Source organism: Oryzias latipes, chromosome 8, assembly GCF_002234675.1.
Source record: "Oryzias latipes chromosome 8, ASM223467v1".
NCBI classification, from domain to species: Eukaryota; Metazoa; Chordata; class Actinopteri; order Beloniformes; family Adrianichthyidae; genus Oryzias; species Oryzias latipes.
In genome coordinates this window covers 5,410,577-5,427,762 of record NC_019866.2, presented here as the reverse complement: position 1 = coordinate 5,427,762, position 17,186 = coordinate 5,410,577, and the positions used below count along the sequence as shown (strand labels likewise).

The 17,186-nt window shown below is 37.0% G+C and overlaps 1 protein-coding gene across 2 annotated transcripts; it reads right to left on the bottom strand.

Annotated features, from left to right (window-relative positions):
- Positions 1-1,403: 1,403 nt before the first annotated feature.
- On the bottom strand, positions 1,404-13,939 carry st8sia6 (alpha-2,8-sialyltransferase ST8Sia VI). Of its 2 annotated transcripts, XM_020704952.2 has the most exons (8): positions 13,769-13,939; positions 13,398-13,689; positions 11,084-11,155; positions 10,915-10,989; positions 10,318-10,462; positions 3,518-3,630; positions 3,325-3,417; positions 1,404-3,244 (listed from the first exon to the last, which is right to left on the bottom strand). In XM_020704952.2, the coding sequence occupies exons 2-8, from the start codon at positions 13,496-13,498 to the stop codon at positions 2,767-2,769; spliced, it is 1,077 nt and encodes a 358-aa protein (XP_020560611.1). In that variant the 5' UTR covers positions 13,499-13,689; positions 13,769-13,939; the 3' UTR covers positions 1,404-2,766. The 2 variants fall into 2 exon arrangements, with proteins under 2 accessions (XP_020560611.1, NP_001098375.1); NM_001104905.1 differs by lacking the exon at positions 13,769-13,939 and having other exon boundaries at positions 2,767-3,244; positions 13,398-13,498.
- Positions 13,940-17,186: the final 3,247 nt, after the last annotated feature.

Here is a 17,186-nt window from a genome sequence, read left to right as displayed (position 1 = left end):
TCATGGTAGGGAGAACACGTCAATGTAAGGGTGGGGTCATCTAAGATAGCACAAGGCATATAGAAGCAGCATAATACTGGACATCCAGATTCCACTTTAAGAAAAATAGCACACTTGCTTTGCAAAAATTGTCTGTCTATACAAACCTTCAATGATAAACAATGATTAAAGGCACACTGCAATTTAAAACATGTTTTGGTGTTTTGAACATGTTCTTGTGGTGTTTTTCTGATAATGGAGGAAATAAATTAAGAAGATTAAGCTCAAATTTTCATTTCTAATTATTTCTTTATCAAACTGAGCTTATATGTTACACAGAAAATACACTGTGTGGGCCACAGCCTCTCTGCTCCATTCTGATGCATCCACTTGTGCAGGACTAGATCCATGTAAGTCAATTAATTGACTTACTAGATTGATTTTCTTACAATGCAACCACGTCAATTTGTTTGAGACAATTTGCTAATCGAATTATGATTGAATACTTGACAAAAAAATAGTTTCAAAAGAAAACTTATATCAATACTAGAAAATACCATTTGGATTGAGGTACGGTAGGTTTATTTTACTGTAACGACCACGTCCATCAAAGCGGACAACACACATATGATGGCAGCAAAAAAATGAACAAGCTATCATTCCAGTCAAATGTGTAGAAACACAGAATTTTGGAAAGACGTGTGACCATACTTTTTCTACCAGAGTAAAATTTTCTAAGAATGATCCCTGTGGATTATTTTCATGTGGAAAAACAAAATTAGGTGAACCATATGCACCTAAAATGTGAATGGATTTACAATTAATTCTTGTTTGTTTGTACACATATTTCATTTACACTTGATTATCTTGCAAGAAACACAAGGAATCTGGAAAACTTCACCTACACTGTCTAGTATACAGGTATTTATCTCTGAGTCCCACTGGTTGAAATTTGAAAAAAAAAAGATCTTCTGGATCCTCTCTCAGCAAAGGGTAGTGGAAGGGGGAGCAGGGTTCCTCCACGCCAGCTCCAGTAGGTTTACATAAAAAAAAAAAAAACAGTTTTCAAACACGTCTCCTTCAATAAAAATAATAAATCAGAGGAAGATTACTTATAAACTACTGTAACTCTGCAGTAACTATGTCTTAGAAAATGATTGGGTTTTTTTTTGGCTAAAAACTGCATAAACATAAATAAAAGACCACTGTTAATGCTTTGAAAATACCTCAAAAGATGATCATAGTGGGTCTCTAAACTCTAAGAAAAATGCCGCAGAAATGTGCTTTTTAAAGGGCAGCATTCTTTGGAACAGCTTCTGGGCACCAATTGGAGACACTGAATCTTCAAATCTTTGACATCTGAGATAAGCTTTTGCAGCCAAACAGAAGAAGTTAATTCCACCACAGTGACTGAAGCAGACAACTTTTCTCCCTTCATTATTTATTCCGTACACCTTCATTTTTCCTCCCATACATCAAAATACCCACATAAATCCAACTCATGGGTCCTATAACATGTGTAAACTCACTTCAAAGTCTCGATAAGCTTGGTCATTGAACGTGTTTCTTCAAAAGTCAGTTGATTCATCAAATGTTGCTACAAATCTGCAACAATTTTCCCAGTAAGTGCATACTTCATAAACATAGCCCCCTAGATGGGCTTGTTTCCCAGTTAATAATGTGCCAAAGTGTGATAAAACAGCTCTTTGACACCCGGCAGAAGGGTGGGGGGATACAACAGTCTGTAACAGAGGCGATGTGGAGTCCAGGGTAAGCCTCCGGTTTGTCAGTGCAAAGATTCCCGCTGCCAGCTCACAGTGTAATTTCAGCAGGTTTACATTCAAAAACAGTTTCCAAACACGTCTCCTTCAATAAGAAAATAAAAAATCAGAATCCAGAAGCCCAACATTCTTTACATTCAGTGTGCTGATGTTTTCACGATGACCCTTTTAGTCAGACAGCCTGCACAAACAGAACATATTTTGATTTTTTTTTTTACAAAATACCTTCATTTTTTTTGTTTAAAAATTAATAGCAATTCATTAGTATAAGGCCCAAAACCGACTCACAAACATATAGTAAAATCAAAAAATCTCCCTCTGACATAGACAGGAACATTTTTTTGTTAACAAATTGCATTATGGACACATTTCACTATGTAGCCCCAAATTGTTCATAAATAAAAAAAATATATATATATATAAATATGACCTTGTACAATCACACAATCAACCAATAAGGTTTTTCATAATTTCATGATCTTTTTGTATATTTATTAGATATTTATCGGTTGTTTGTATGATTGCACAAGGTCATTTTTTTTTATTATGAACAATTTGGGGCTACATTATTCACAAGCTTCAACTTGTGACACTTGGTTTGAATGGATGACTAAATTCTATAGACATGCAGTAAATTCTGCAAAGCCATTTTTTAAAACTCATATCAAATTATTACAATGGATGTAAAACATTATTTTATGGTATTGTTTTTTAAACAAAACATTTCTTAAAAATAGCTAAAGTTCCCCTGGTTTTGTGGAATTTTTTGCTATTTCTTTTGTTCTATTGACATTTTTCTGTTGTCTGTTACAAAATGTATATATATATATATATGTATATATATATTCAGGACATATTTTCTAAAAAATGTGATTGTATCTCTGGAAAATGTTACCTGCTAGGTCATTTAGTCCAAAATCAAGTTTCATACGTTCATTTGACTAGAAATAGTATATAAAAAAGCTGTTTTTGCAGAGAAGGCACTCTTGCTTCTTGACCGATCATGTCACTTTTCATCTGGTGTACAGTCACCCAGATGGAGCCTGAGCACCCCCTTCCTGTGCAACTGCAACAATAGGTTAAACTCAGTTGGCATGGCATGGAACTTGTTTTTTGCCTTTCTGTCATCATAATAGTGGTTCGTCAAGCCTTGGTGGCTGTAAGGGTGAACATCAAAGGGCCAGAATCCATAGAGATGCACCTCTGAGCAGACCTCGAGAGCGATGCTCGCCATCATTATCCCTGTGCTGAGTCGTGGCGACTTTAGGCCCTCGGAGCGCCAGAAGTTGGCCAGATTCTTCAGATACTCGGGGTTGAAGTAGACCGCCCTGGCAGAGCTTTCGAAGTCTTCTAAGGTGTAAAATGCCCTCATAGACAGAGCAGTGTTGTGACCGAAGGAGAAGGCAGGAAGCAGCACCATGGAGTTCCCATAGATGCGCATGGCCTCTGCAAACGGTCGTCGATGTCGCATCAGAGAAAAATACCTGAAATTAAACAGCTTCAATGAAGAAAGATCCGCCACAGACAGTTGATAAGGACAGCAAGAGATTGTTTGTTCGCTGACTTCTCTGTGATGATGCTTGGATTTGCTGTGACAATGTCTGACTTGATGCCAACGTCCTTCTCAAACCCATTTGACAGAGGAGGTAGGTTACATCTAAACAAAAAAATATAAACAAAAACAACAACAAGAACATTTTAAGTTTATATACAATAAAAATAAGTTGTCAACTGAACTAGTTTTTTACCTTCCTCACCTGATAACAAACTGAGCTGAATCAATTGTTTTTCCACAGCTGCTATTGGCCAAAATCCCGCCATTTCCAACAACTGCGCAGGTGTCCCAGGTTTTATTTGGGAAGGGATTTTCCTGGATTCAAAAAAAATACACAAAAGTCATAAGAATTTTGGGTTTTGAATGTCTACTCTACAAAGTTTTTTGCCAAATATTGATTTGGCTCAGGCAAAAACAAAAAAAAAATGTCCAGCTGCCACATTTGGCAACTTCTTTGAAACAGAGCAGACACAACTTTGCTGCTCTGTTCCTCAAACGTAAACTTCAGCGCCTCTCAGCTCAAAACTCTCATGTTGAGCAAACACACTCCTAAAATTAGACTCCTAAAGCAGAACTCAACCCCCAAAAACGAACTTTAGTTTATTTCCTTTAGAGAAATAAAAGAATGACAGCATGACCTTCTTTTTTTCAGTTTTCTTGTTTTATTACAAGAAATTGTATCAATGCAGAAGTAACATAAATGTAGCCATGGATCTAAAGAAGTTTACAGTGACACAGACGTGTAAATACCTTCTGATGCTTATAAAAGTCATCAGTTTCTGAAGGTTAACACAGTTAGTCATCTTTTCCATAAATTTGGTCAATGTACATATTTGACCAAACACAGCAACACCTCACTGCACGTCATCAGTTATAGCATCCCTTTGCTGTCATGATCTGCACACAGCAATAACACTAGGATGGGGTTCCTGTACTGCTGATAAGAAAAAGTAAGCATAGCCTTGTTGATAAGAAATGATATGACCAGTAAAACCGGCTTAATGATTAAACTGCGATGGAGTCGCAGAGGAGTGAAGTGGAGCAAAAAAGTATGAAGGAGTAACAGATTCAGCAAGTTGTTCTACTTCAAAAGTGGACACTTCAACTGTTTGAGACAACATGCAAAAAATGAATCAAGCCAATCACATTGTTGATTGTTGAAGAATTAATTTGTACGATGGTGCAGAAAACAAGTATTTGGTCAATAACAAAACTTCATCTCAATACTTTGTAGCACCCCCAATCCTCGTCTGGATCATTAAGGTGGTCATCCTTAGGCTGGTTTAACCCTTGCGCTATCTTAGATGCCTTACATTGACGTGTTCTCCCTACCATGACAAAGGTGGATAAAGGTGGAAATCATGTAATCCATGGACACAGTGAAGATCACAAATCATTGAAGAAAAAAGGTTCAGCGCACTGTCTACTGGGTCTAGATGACCCAACTCCCAACGTTACAGTGCCTAGGACAGCACAAGGGTTAAGCAGGAGGGCCTGTAGAGCTCTGCAGAATATGAATCCACACAAAGATATTGTGTGTAATCTTTGTTATTGTGATCCCAGATCTCTTCAGATCATTGACCACTTCCCCCATGTAGTTCTGTGCTGTTTCCTCACAATTCTCTTGATCATTTGTTCTCCATCAGGTGAGATTTTCCATGGACCTCCAGGTGGTCAGAGATTGTCAGTGTTTCTTCCATTTTCTAATAACTGATGAAAAAGTTGATCATTTCCCAAGCTGCTGCTCATTGTAGACTGGTTCATCCCAGTCTTGTTCAGGTCCATCTTGTCTCCTATGACAGCTCTTTGGTCGTGGTGGAGAGGTTGCAGTCTGACTGTTTAAGGATACTGACATGAGTTTTTTGTACAAATAACCATTTTGTACGTGTGACATTACTATAAGTAATGAGTCGAGGATAGAAGAGCTTCTTTAAGAAGAAGTAACAGGTCTGAGAGGAAGAATATTCCTCTTTGTTTGCTCCATTGTACAAAGAACCATTTCCTGATCCAGGGCCAACCTTAGAGTGAAAGTTTGATATGTTTCAGTTTGTTGTCATGTTTCATTCACCTATTTGAAAGGTAGCACGTTGAATTAAACTGGGAAATGTTTTTGTTTCAAATCAAATCAAATCAAATGATATAAAATCAAATCAAATCAAATTAAATCGAATCGAATTGAATCAAATCAAACTATATTTATAAAATAGCGCTTCTCATGCATTGCGCAGCTTGAAGCGCTTTAATATTTAAAACAAAAAACTCACAATATTACAGTAAAAACCCAACCCACCCTTCACCTTTCTCACTCCCCTCTGTTAAAACATACGACCCATCACCCCCACGTACAATGAGTAATGACTATGTAACTTCTAAAAGAAATGTAAGAGTTGGTTTCTGCTGTGAGGAAACAGTATTTTGGAATCTCCTCATACCAGGAGTCAGCCTGGCCATAGGAGCATCGCCACAGTTACCCCCCAAACTGGGACAGCAACCGGGTCCACTTCACAGCTGTGAGGCTGCAAAGTTAAACTCCAGCTGCCCCAGCAAGGGCGACAACTGCAGCAACGACCACCGACCAAACCGGCAAGCCCAGGCCGAGGAGATCCAAACAGGAAACACTGGGGCTATAATCATGACAAGATGCTAAAATTAAAGACATAATAAGTATATAAAAACATAAGATTGAGAATAAGATACATAAAATGAAATTAAAAACAATCGTAAAACAATCAAAGGTGAAGGTGCAAGGCAGTAAATCCTGTTCTACTTAAAGAGTTACTTTTCAATAAAGCTACCTGTGAAACGCTTCCTGATCAAAGAGAAAAAGGTCGGCATGAGAAGCTTTTTGTCTCGCTGCCAACCATCGCTACACTGCCAAAAACTGAAATTCATACTTTTACTGTCAGAGTTCATGAAATCAAAATGATGGAAAAAATATATTTATGAATCCAAATTTTTTTACTTAGGAAAAAACAACCAACAACCAACCAACTATATGTCACCGGCTGTGACCGAAAGACGCAGTATTATCTTTGAAACTTATCTTAGATTTTTCTCTCCTGATAGATCAAACTCTTTTTTTATATATCAGCTTCAACCATAAGCAGAAGTAGCCTCAGGAACCTGATTATATTTTTCTCACTTGGACACTAAACAGTTCTAATCTTATCAATCATTTTCAGTGTTTCCATGAAAAAGACACAATTTTAACTCCAACAATTCTCTTTTTTTCCTTCTTTTTATTGTTTTTCAGTTTATAACTGTGCAAAGGTTTGTGAAATGTTTTTGTCAACGTTCGATTTATATAAACTTATTTTACGTTTATGTTCAATTTTGAGTTAAAAACTGTTTGCGCAAATTTAAGAATTCATCCTTTAAATGGCAAACGTTTATAGAATTTTATCAGTTTGGTCTAAAACTTTCCCAAAAAAACTGTTGGTTGTGAGATCATCAACTAACAGTCTTGACTCTTGCTGACCTACTGTATACCCTAACCCTAAAGGCATTAAAATAAGATAAAATAAAGATACTTTATTGATCCCAGCTGGGTAAATTAATTTGTTTTCACAGTAGTCGTTTAAACACATTTTATTCTTTGAGATTTTTTTAATGGGTTTAACACACTCTGATAACTTTGTTTTTCAGCGTTTATACAATACAATTACTATTTTTCCTCCTCATTAAGGTCAAGGAATTTTTGTTTTCTGTTTTTTGTTTTAGTAACTCCCGTCATAGTCTTCCAGGACTTTGCTCTGTTGGTGCCAACCCAGTTTTTATTTTATTTTATTTTTTTACATCTTATAATGTATGCAGCCTGTACTTATTTCTCTGAAATACAGGAAAAAAAGATCTGACGGCACAAGTAGAGATTTCACCTCCGCTCAGAGTGCCTCCAGCCAACAAGAGAAAATCCTGATGTTAAACAGGAACAAAGTTTCAGTGACTTTAAAAAAACATTTCCTTTGGCTTCATCATTCATCATTTGGTCTTTTTTCCGCGATTTTAAAACTGTAAGTGCAGTTTTCTTACTTCTCTAGTAACTTTTCATTACTTTTGTTTCCTGTCATCTTAAAATGTTCCTGTATTTCTGCATATGCAATGAAAAATATTGAATTTTTCTTTGTTTTACAAGGTTTCCAGTTTTTGATGTGTCACTGGAGATGTAACGTTCAAAATACCATCCTGAGCATTTTATAAAAAAACACAAGTGCCATGAAAAATCAAAATGAAAAGAACTAAAGAAATATGATTTGAAGACAGAACAATTTCTCCAAATTTGGCAAATTTTGGCTAATGTCAAAGGCCAGGGGTGAAGGCGAATCTGAGCTTTAAAGGCACAATAATTAAGGAGCAGTGTTATAATCTGTTTTCTTATTAGGTTGAAGAACTTAAAAGTAAATATTCCATTATGTTCTTTGCTTAAACAAAATGTGCTCGACTGCATGATTATGTGAGATGGTCTTCATGTTGGTCTAAAATAGGGTGGCTTTTAGAAAATCTGTCACGTTTGCTGTAACCGTGAGAGTCGTGTGTGTTGAAGCAGCTGGTGAGATCATTTTGATTAGCTGTTCAGCCTCACAGCAAGTCAAGCAAAACTGTTTTTGCATTTCTAAAATTTTCTATTTAGAAATGATTTAAAAAGAAATTAGAGTAATGTTTAAAAATCAATATTTTTTACTTTAATCATCATTCAAAGGAATCCATTTTTGCACAAATCCTTCAACTTATCAATTGTCTGCTCATACTAACCAGCCCTTTTCCAAACTGGTTCCCACCTACTCTTTTTCTTATTCTTAATTAAATCATCAAAATACAAGTTATTCTGTCAGATGACAGCTTCACTTTTGCTTTTCTTAACTTGCAAGGAAAAGGAGTGTTTAAGGAAACATTTTTTTTTACTTTCTTGTGTGCAAGTCACTGTGACTTTAGGAAAACATTGGTTATCTTAGTAATTTGAATTTTTAAATTTTTACTTTATGTTTTTCTTTTTCATGATTTGCAGGTGGTTTATTTTTTTTCAGCCCAAAGAAAAATCAAACAGATGATGGTAGTTCTTTTTTATTCATGTTTTTTTCCCCTAAAATACACAATAAGATAGAAATTTCTAAAACAAAATCTTTGTTACTAAAAATACTTATATTTAAAGGGCTAAAGCATTTGAGCTACACATTTAGTTAAATTGTAATTGTAAAATAAGCTTACACAATGCTCAACAATGTCTATTTTCAAATTCCTTAATATAGAGTGGTACGATCCACTTCCCTACATTTTAAAGCAATTTGGCTTTACCAGAGTAAAGCCAATAAAAGTATGAAGGACACCTCTGAAGTGGGAAACCTGAGTGTTTTTATATACAATTTCTGGCATAGACTACACATAAAATGCACACTTTTTTATAGATATTAATGTGATGTAAAGCTGCTTCTTTATCAAAATTACTGTATTATAGTTCATTTTCTGTCAAATAGCTATCAGCCTCATAGTTTGAAGCCCCTGAGTGATGCATGAGACAGCAATAGATATTCCTTGACTTTCAAAAATGTAGAACTAAATAAAAATACTTTACTCTGTCTGAAGAAATACGAGTAAAATGTCATAAATCAGACCATAAAGACCCCCGTAACATGTGCTCGGTGAAACACTGGTGTAACTGCTTGGAAACAGTTAAATCAAGGTAAAAGCTGTAACTCCTTGTAGCGACATTAAAAAACAGCTTCTGTATTTTTTTATTTCTGTATTTATGCTCATAATCGCCAATGCAATAAGTTTTGTTTACATGGCTTCACGTTACCCTAGCAACAATCGAAGCACAAAAATCCAAACTTCCTTCACCGCCGTTCTGATGGGAACAAAGGCAGTCTCACACCAGAAATACAAAGGCTGACTCACAAACCTTAACAGACTGAGAAAGTTAGTGAATGGGTGTTGACAAAGAGCTGGATCTGCATGATTTCTTTATAAATATTTATCAATGGAGGATCTATTTAGTAAAACTTCTAGTATGTGTAATGCCTTCTAGAAAATTGATAAACAGACAATCATTCATATAATCATTGTTCAATATTCCTAATTTTATAATCATTTAACAAAAGAAACTGAAGTTAAATTGAAACTGCAGCTTGTTTTATATAGAAAACAAAATATTTGTGATTTGCATGATATAGCATAAAAGTCCCTCAGCTGAGTCAGTGCACATAAAGTTATCTCTGGTCAGTATATGCTAGAAACAAGCCTTAAACATGAAGGGGCATGTTTTACTGATTCAAGATTAAAGTTGCAAGTGCACCGGCGATCACAATATTTATGCAATGCATTTTAAATTACCTTTTTATTAGGAAAATACTGCACTTTTTTTTATAAAAGTCAAAGTTGATTAAAATAAGATTTTAGCCAATTATTTTTTGTAAAATGTTTGACATGGTTCTCTTAACCTGGGGATTGGACTGAAATTACCCAATCTTTGAGCTTTACAGATTGTAAACTTTATTTTCCATTAGTTTTAGAATTTTTAAAGAGGACCTCCAGTTAAAGACCCACTCCGATGAAACTTTGTTTTTATTAATTGAACATGTTCTTGTGGCTTTTTTCTGATCATGGAGGACCTGTATGTAGAAAACTTAAGATCAAAATTTCATTTTTCTAAGTATTGCTTTATTCAAATCGTTGTGAATCAGGAGTAGATTAAAAATTGCTGACGGAAACAGAGCGTTTTTGTGATGTAGAAAATACGCTGGGAGGGCCACGTGTAACAAGCTTGCCACTGGGAACACTTTTACAATAGATCAAAAGAATATTGAAGTGTGATCATAAAAGTACATTAGTGCCGGCTGCAAGCCAGTAGATTCAGTTAAAGATGTGTTCTTTCATTGTGACCCAGAGATAAAGCAACAAGTTTTAGTGATGTCCCAGCTTAATGATTCCCTGATTACTTACATCAGTTCAAATAAACCTGAAGTAATAGTTTAGAAACCAACAAAAGGAAGGAAGAAAGGAGGAGCCGACCTTGATAAAGGTGTTGAAAACCTCTGCGTTCACCACCAGAGTCCTCTTCCTCTCCGCATCGTAAACAAGCTTGGTTCCCTGCGGCGTGTTGGCCTGGGTGATGATGGCCTTTTCAAGTCCATGACACTTGCTGTTGAGCTGAGACCTAAAACACCGCAGACACTCAAACTGAAAGAGGGATATACTGTCCAAAGATAGTGGGAAAAGCCTTTCTGATGAAAACTTGTGTTTCTTTTGGTTCTCGAATGCACCCTTACGCGGATTACTACAAAATCCAAATGAAAAATGGATGTTTGACCATAGAAGTTGATCTAAAAGAAGACTGTTCCCATTCTTATTTTCTCATATTTAGCTGGGTGATCCTTTTGTCTATAAGAAGATGACATGGTCAATGTTAGCGTGGTTTGACCACCGCAGTCACAATTTTGCTGTTTTCTTTTAAAGTTTCAGGACTGGCCTAAAGATAATGCTTCAGATCAGACGGCCATGTGAGTCCCATGAGGTTTTAGCGTTTTGCATGGGACACACAAGAGTTATGGTATTTACAGCCTGGAGGTGTATAATAACCATGCAAGACAAAGAGAGGCTTTCTGTTACCTGAACTGATGGTAGTTGTCCTCCTGCTTCTTCCAGGGCTCAGAATACAGCTCTAAAGCTTTCATGATGTTCTCACTGTGACCCAAACATGGAAATGTACCAATTATTAAATTGTTTTACACAAGAGGAGGTTACTAAATGAAATAAGCTGGAGGTGGTGTGTTCTCACTCGCAGTTTTTGCAGGGGTCTGGCAACTTCGGAGGGCTTTTCTTCTGAGGAGGCAGGGGTGGATGTACATTACTAAAAAAAAAAGAAGAAGAAACAGCCGGAAGTGACATAAGAAGCAGGTATAGACTGTGAACGCTCTTCTTCCTAACACATGAAATAACATGATGGGCCACATTTGGCCTTGAGTTTGACACATGTGATATGGGCCCTTTAATAAATATGTACAAATCATCTACTACCACAATTAGTTCTACTAATAAGAAGAAGAAGAAAAAGAAGAATAAAACTGCCCTCATCAGAAACGCCTGCTTCAAAGCAGTCACTTGCTAACAAGTCTATTTAAGTCTTGGTAACTGCCACACATGACATTTCAGACAGGTTCACTCAGCACATTATATAGCCTAAAAGCAAGTTCTATTTGACACCTAGTCATTCCTGGATTGTTTCATGTTTAAAATGATGCCACGAACATTACAAGGACAGAGACGGGTTTGAAGCAGTACTTTATGAAAAAATGATGATTGGAACCATTGATAACCAGACCATCCAGTCAAACAAGAAAGCAGTCATTATGATAGAGGGAACAAAAATGATGGATGTTCAAGACATATACCAAGGAGCTGTGCTTTACTGATGGGGATACTTTATGTTCGGAATCTGAGCAAAGAAACTTAAATGCACTTTTGATGGATTTCATAAGTTGTTATTTGGCTTTGATGGCCAGAAACCCAGTGCAAAAGTAATGAGCGCCTAGAACAGGACCATTTTTTAATACTACAGATGGTTTACCAATGAAAAGGCAACCATGTTGTTGATGTTGTGCAGTTCCAAATGTTACCGAAATATTTGTTTTCAGTCAAAAGGTTTTAAAATGTCTTTACATCCAGGAATGTGTGAAATGTTAATTTTTTTTAAAACAAAAGTATATTTAAAAGGCAGAGTTTTAACTCATGTAACACATTTGGTACTCCAGTTTAACATTGAAGCAAATAGCTTTGTTTAAACCTAAATGTCACTGTTCAATTTAAAAATTGTGAGCATTTAGGGGCAGAGCTTTTATTTTGTAGGGGGATTTTATATTTTGCGCTGAAATTAAACATTTAAATGCCAAGCACTCATGTTGTCAGGTAATTTATTGTATTAATGCCATAAAAAAAGCTATTGAAAATCAAAAACTTGACTTCATCATTATTGTATAAAATTTAATACAACAAAAACGTATTTCAGCTAAATTAAAAAACTAGTTGAAACTATGTTTTTAAATCAGCGGTCAACTTAAAAAGGTGTGATTATCCTGTTAAATTATATTTTGGTGGTAACAGAAGATACTCAATACTGTAAAAGGAAATCTAATTCTCGCAACTCAACTTTCATTTTTAGTTGAACTTAATTTTTAAATTGTTTTACACAAGAGGAGGTTACTAAACTAAAAAAGCTGCTGGTGGTGTGTTTTCACTCGCAATTTTTGCAGGGGTCAGGCAACTTTCGGAGCTTTTCTTCTGAGGAGGCAGAAGTGGATGTACATTACACGAAGAAATACAAATAAAAAAGAAGAAACAGACGGAAGTGACATAAGAAGCAGGTATTGACTGTAAACGCTCTTCGTCCTAACATGTAAGATATTTTGAATACTTTATTTAAATAACTTTGTCTGCATCAATAGATATTCATTTCCTGTAGGTATTGTTTTGCACGCAAGCTGGTTATATTTCAGCAACGCACAGACTGTGGTAGGACTTTCTTTGGATGTGCTTCCTCTTCCTGTTTTAGATCTCTTGAGGACCAGAACCTAACAATGCAGACGAAACAGAGTCAGGTAGGACAAAAAATAGAATGTAAAATTTAAAGAATCCATAAAAAGTTGAAATCAGTCTTTTGTTAAGTGAAAATCTTTGCTATTTTTTTTATTTTGAGGCCACAAGTCTTTGCATTTTTAATGGCATGTGCTGTATGGAGGATAAATAAACATTTTTCATGACATTGTTCTGTTTTCATATGCTTTTGTTGATGCTGGACCACCGCGTTCGCTCTTTTCACAGCTCTTCTCAGTTTGATGACAGTTTTATCTACTATTATTCATAGCTGGGCTCAAACTGACATGCATGACAGAATAGAATGAAAACACAGTGTTTTGGCTGCCGCTGTGCTTCACGGCATGTTTTAGTCTATCATTTCTCTTTCATGAAGTGCTGGGGAGGGTGTGTGTGTCTCTGTGGTGTGATAACAAACAGAGACTCCAAACTGCTCAAAAAGACGTATTCGAAACTGCATCTGTAATTGCAGCAAAGCAGACATTTTTCAGGAGGGAACTTACTTGCTGTCCACCATGTACCAGCCCAGACTGGTCAGCAGGCTCCCCACAAAGAGAAAAGTAATCATCATGGAAAAGAGTTCGTTTAAGGGATGTCTCTTCATGCCCCTGGTTCGGCCCCTGACCTTGGGTTTTCCTGTCTGCCCTCCTCACAGCCCTGGTTCTCTGTCTGTGCTGCTGGCTGGGAGTTCAGATTTCACCTCCCCTCTTCTTCACTCTGACACCAGCGTGCTGCTCTCTGGTCCTTTGCTTTTACTTCATTCCGTCTTGTTCTGACGTCGTTTCAGTCCTCTCCCTAGGAATAGTGAGGCCAAGCTTTCTGAGTCATTCTTTCTGTTCAGACAAGCCCTGACTCCCCTACTCCCCCCACAAACCAGTTCTCTTCCTGCTTGGATCAACAGCAGCTGATCTCAAACCTGAACCAATCCTCCTCCAGCAGGCCCATCTTCACCTCTTGCGTTTCTTTTCATCACGTGGTCACAAACTCCCCAGCTCTGCTTATCACCGCGGTCCAACGCCTGAAGCCCTTCCTGCTCTCCGCCCCATGACTGAGCCCCAGCCCTCTTTCTGTCTGCTCTGCCCTCCCTCTGCAGCTCCAGTCCTCCGCCCACATCCCCCCCTGAGCCCCTCTTTCCTCTGCTCTAAAAGCAGGCCGTAACATGAGTGGCCTGTATGGAATGAGCCCCCAGTTTGTCTCTGAGCTTGAGTGTGTCAGAAAGCATGTTTGAACCGGTTCAAACCAATGGCAGCTCGAGGCTTCCTGCACAATCTGAGAAGCCCCGGTCTTCTATTGTCTCTGAGACACACAGACTCTTCTCCTCCAACTTGTCAGCTGTATTCGTCCGTTTAACAAAAAGTGTGTAAAATTGGAGAGGTCTTTTGAATAAATCTAATTCCCAAAACCTGGAACCACAAGACCTCTGCTGCAGCAGAACTGTGTAATTACCGGTATGAAGCCCATGGAGATGACTATTGTTGTCATATTGGGCTATATAAATGAAATTGAATTGAATTGAGGCACGAGTGGAAAAGATCCAGGAGGAAATGTCATAACACAACTCTCCAACATGTGGTTTGCCTTTTTAAACAAGCGCGCTGAGATACATGGACACTTCTGCGTGCAGTTCCACTGGAAAACTCCTCCTCGCTGTGCTCGGTTGGTGCAATAATGCCACATTGACTGCATGCTGAGCAGGCGAAGCCGTGCCCCAGCAACTCACCATCCTGCACCAAAAATCCCAACAAAAGCCGCCCATGGGAAGTTTCAGGTTTTGCCAACAATTTGGGGGTTCACAGGAAAACTCCCAGGAAACATTTGAAGGTGCATCTAGAAGAAGGAAATAATTGAAACCAAATAAATCTGGCTATTAAAAGGAAATGGAAGCAACAAGTTAAACCCAAAAGGAACACACTTTAATATAATCATAGCAGGAGGGTACAAGAGGAAATCAAACATTTGCATAACCTGACGTGTATCAAAAACCACCAGAATGTGTAGAAGAATTCAAAAACGCTTCAGGCAAAGCTCTAGCAAAACTGTGAGACAAAAAAAAAACGGCGTAGAGGAAGTGCAGTGGTAAAATTTCATGTGACTTGTTTCTATGTCGAGCTTTTTTTTAACTGAGCGTTTGTTAATCTGCCCTGATGCCCACACATTTAAGCAGAAATAATTTCCCTATCAGTCTCACTTTCTTCCAGAGACTATTTGCTGAAAAAACAAAAACATTAAAGCCATATGAGTTATTTACCTAGATTAGAGGACTTCTAGATATGCAGCTGTAGCAGTTGGAAGATAGCAAATTAAATCAATATTTGTTGAAAAAGTAAATTCATTTTACTTTAATTTCTTACTGTTCTGCCTGAACATTGTTTAAGTTCGGCCTCTTTTTTTGACAAGTCTGAAAGCAGCATCCCTCGTGCACAGACGAGCGGATGCACAAGAGGCCTTTTCACCATCTAACATTAAAGGAACTGAAGTTTCACTATACCAGGCAAACTTCCTGTCGTTCTTCGTGATGCAAGTCCTCCTGCAAAGAAGCTGTTCTGTCTTGAGCCTTGTGATGCAACTGAAGCAGGAAATGTGGCATTAAGAGGAACATTTTTCTCTGTGCTCAGCATCAATGTTAGGCATCTTACTTTAAAAATAATCAGTTATTGTTACTGGTTACATCTCCCAAAAAGTAATTGAATTGGTAACTTATTCACTGCATCTTAAAAGTAATTAGTTACTTGGCAAGGTGACTCTTACCATATGTGTTTGTTAAAATATGTTCATTTGGATAAAAAATAAACATAGAGGTTTTCCAACGATTCCTGTTGATGGTTTTGCTACTTTTCTATTTTTCCTCTGTTATTGTGTCTGAATCAGTTTTATTTATTTAAGCTAAAATTAGGAAACATGCAATACGTTGATATGTGATGGCTCCTGGAGTAGGTTTTGAGGATTCATTGATATGGCAGTGTTTTTATGTTATAATTCTGATGAATAAATATTTACATTTCTACACTTCAGTCCTCTCTCTGTTATAATTAAACAGCATAGAACTATATACTAGAATACTGGAAGTTTCACTTTTAGCAAATTATTGCACTTGAATTATTTGGGGCAGCTTAGGAAATATATTAAATTTATTGCCGTATTTCGACAGAAATATATGACTGGAGTCACTTTGCTGAGTAACTAAGTTACAAACTCAAATATTTTTTGGGCGATGTAACAAGTACTAATATTAGTAATAACTAATCACTTTTAAAAGTAAGATCACCAACACTGGTTGACTTCGCCACATTTTTTTGGCTGCACAGGGAGGTGTGATAAAGCCTGAAGGGGACAATTACATGATTATGTGACTGAGTTATACCCAGTACATTCCACAGCTGCTCACCGTTGAACCAGATACCTTCATGTCCGTGTGAACTCTTCCCAACACGCTCTGTCACATAACTAAAACACAGAGCAAACATGTTAGGGAACCAAAAAGGACGCAGCAAAGTCTAGACCGGTTTCAAGGCTCCAGAATGATTCCCTTGTGGTACTAATGCATAATTCATACTTCCTGCACTAACTGTAATGGAAATGAGAACCCTCCATGTAAAAATTATTATAAATTAACGTCTGGAGTAAAGCAGATTGGTTTTGTTCATGTATGATAGACAAACAGAATATAAAATGTAAAGAGAGAAAACAAGCTGTAAACTGGATGAAAACTATCCACAGATTCCCTAATCTTTATCTCCTAAACCTCAACACTGAAAGAAATCTGGAGCACTGCATGTTTAGAGGTCACTCGGTTTAGGTTGACACATGAACATTACCAGCTTTAGATGCATAATGTAAAAAAAACAGAGGAGGCAGGTGTACCTTTATGTTTTGTCTTAAAAACTGTAAAGAACTTTATTTCTTTATTTTTAATTTAACATACCAGCCGCAACCACAAGATGGCACCAAACCTATAGATGTTTATTGTGTACCAAAACTGAATGGGATCTTTTGTTTGATAACCTGAGGCTGTACGTCACGATATGACCCAAAAAATATCCAATTTTATCACACCAAATTCGTTTTCCGATTTTATTCCGCCTCTCTTTTTTTAACTAAAGTGGCAAATGACAGATTATAACTAACAAAAACTTATTTATTTTCACATCTCTTTTTGTAGTTGACTTGAATTGAAGTAAATATATATGATAGGTGTTTTGGGAGCTGCTGAAAACTTCAGCACCTTGTAAAGAGAAACACTTCTTGGACTTGACAGCCTCGGTTTCAGGTGTTAAAGCAAATTGATCATACTC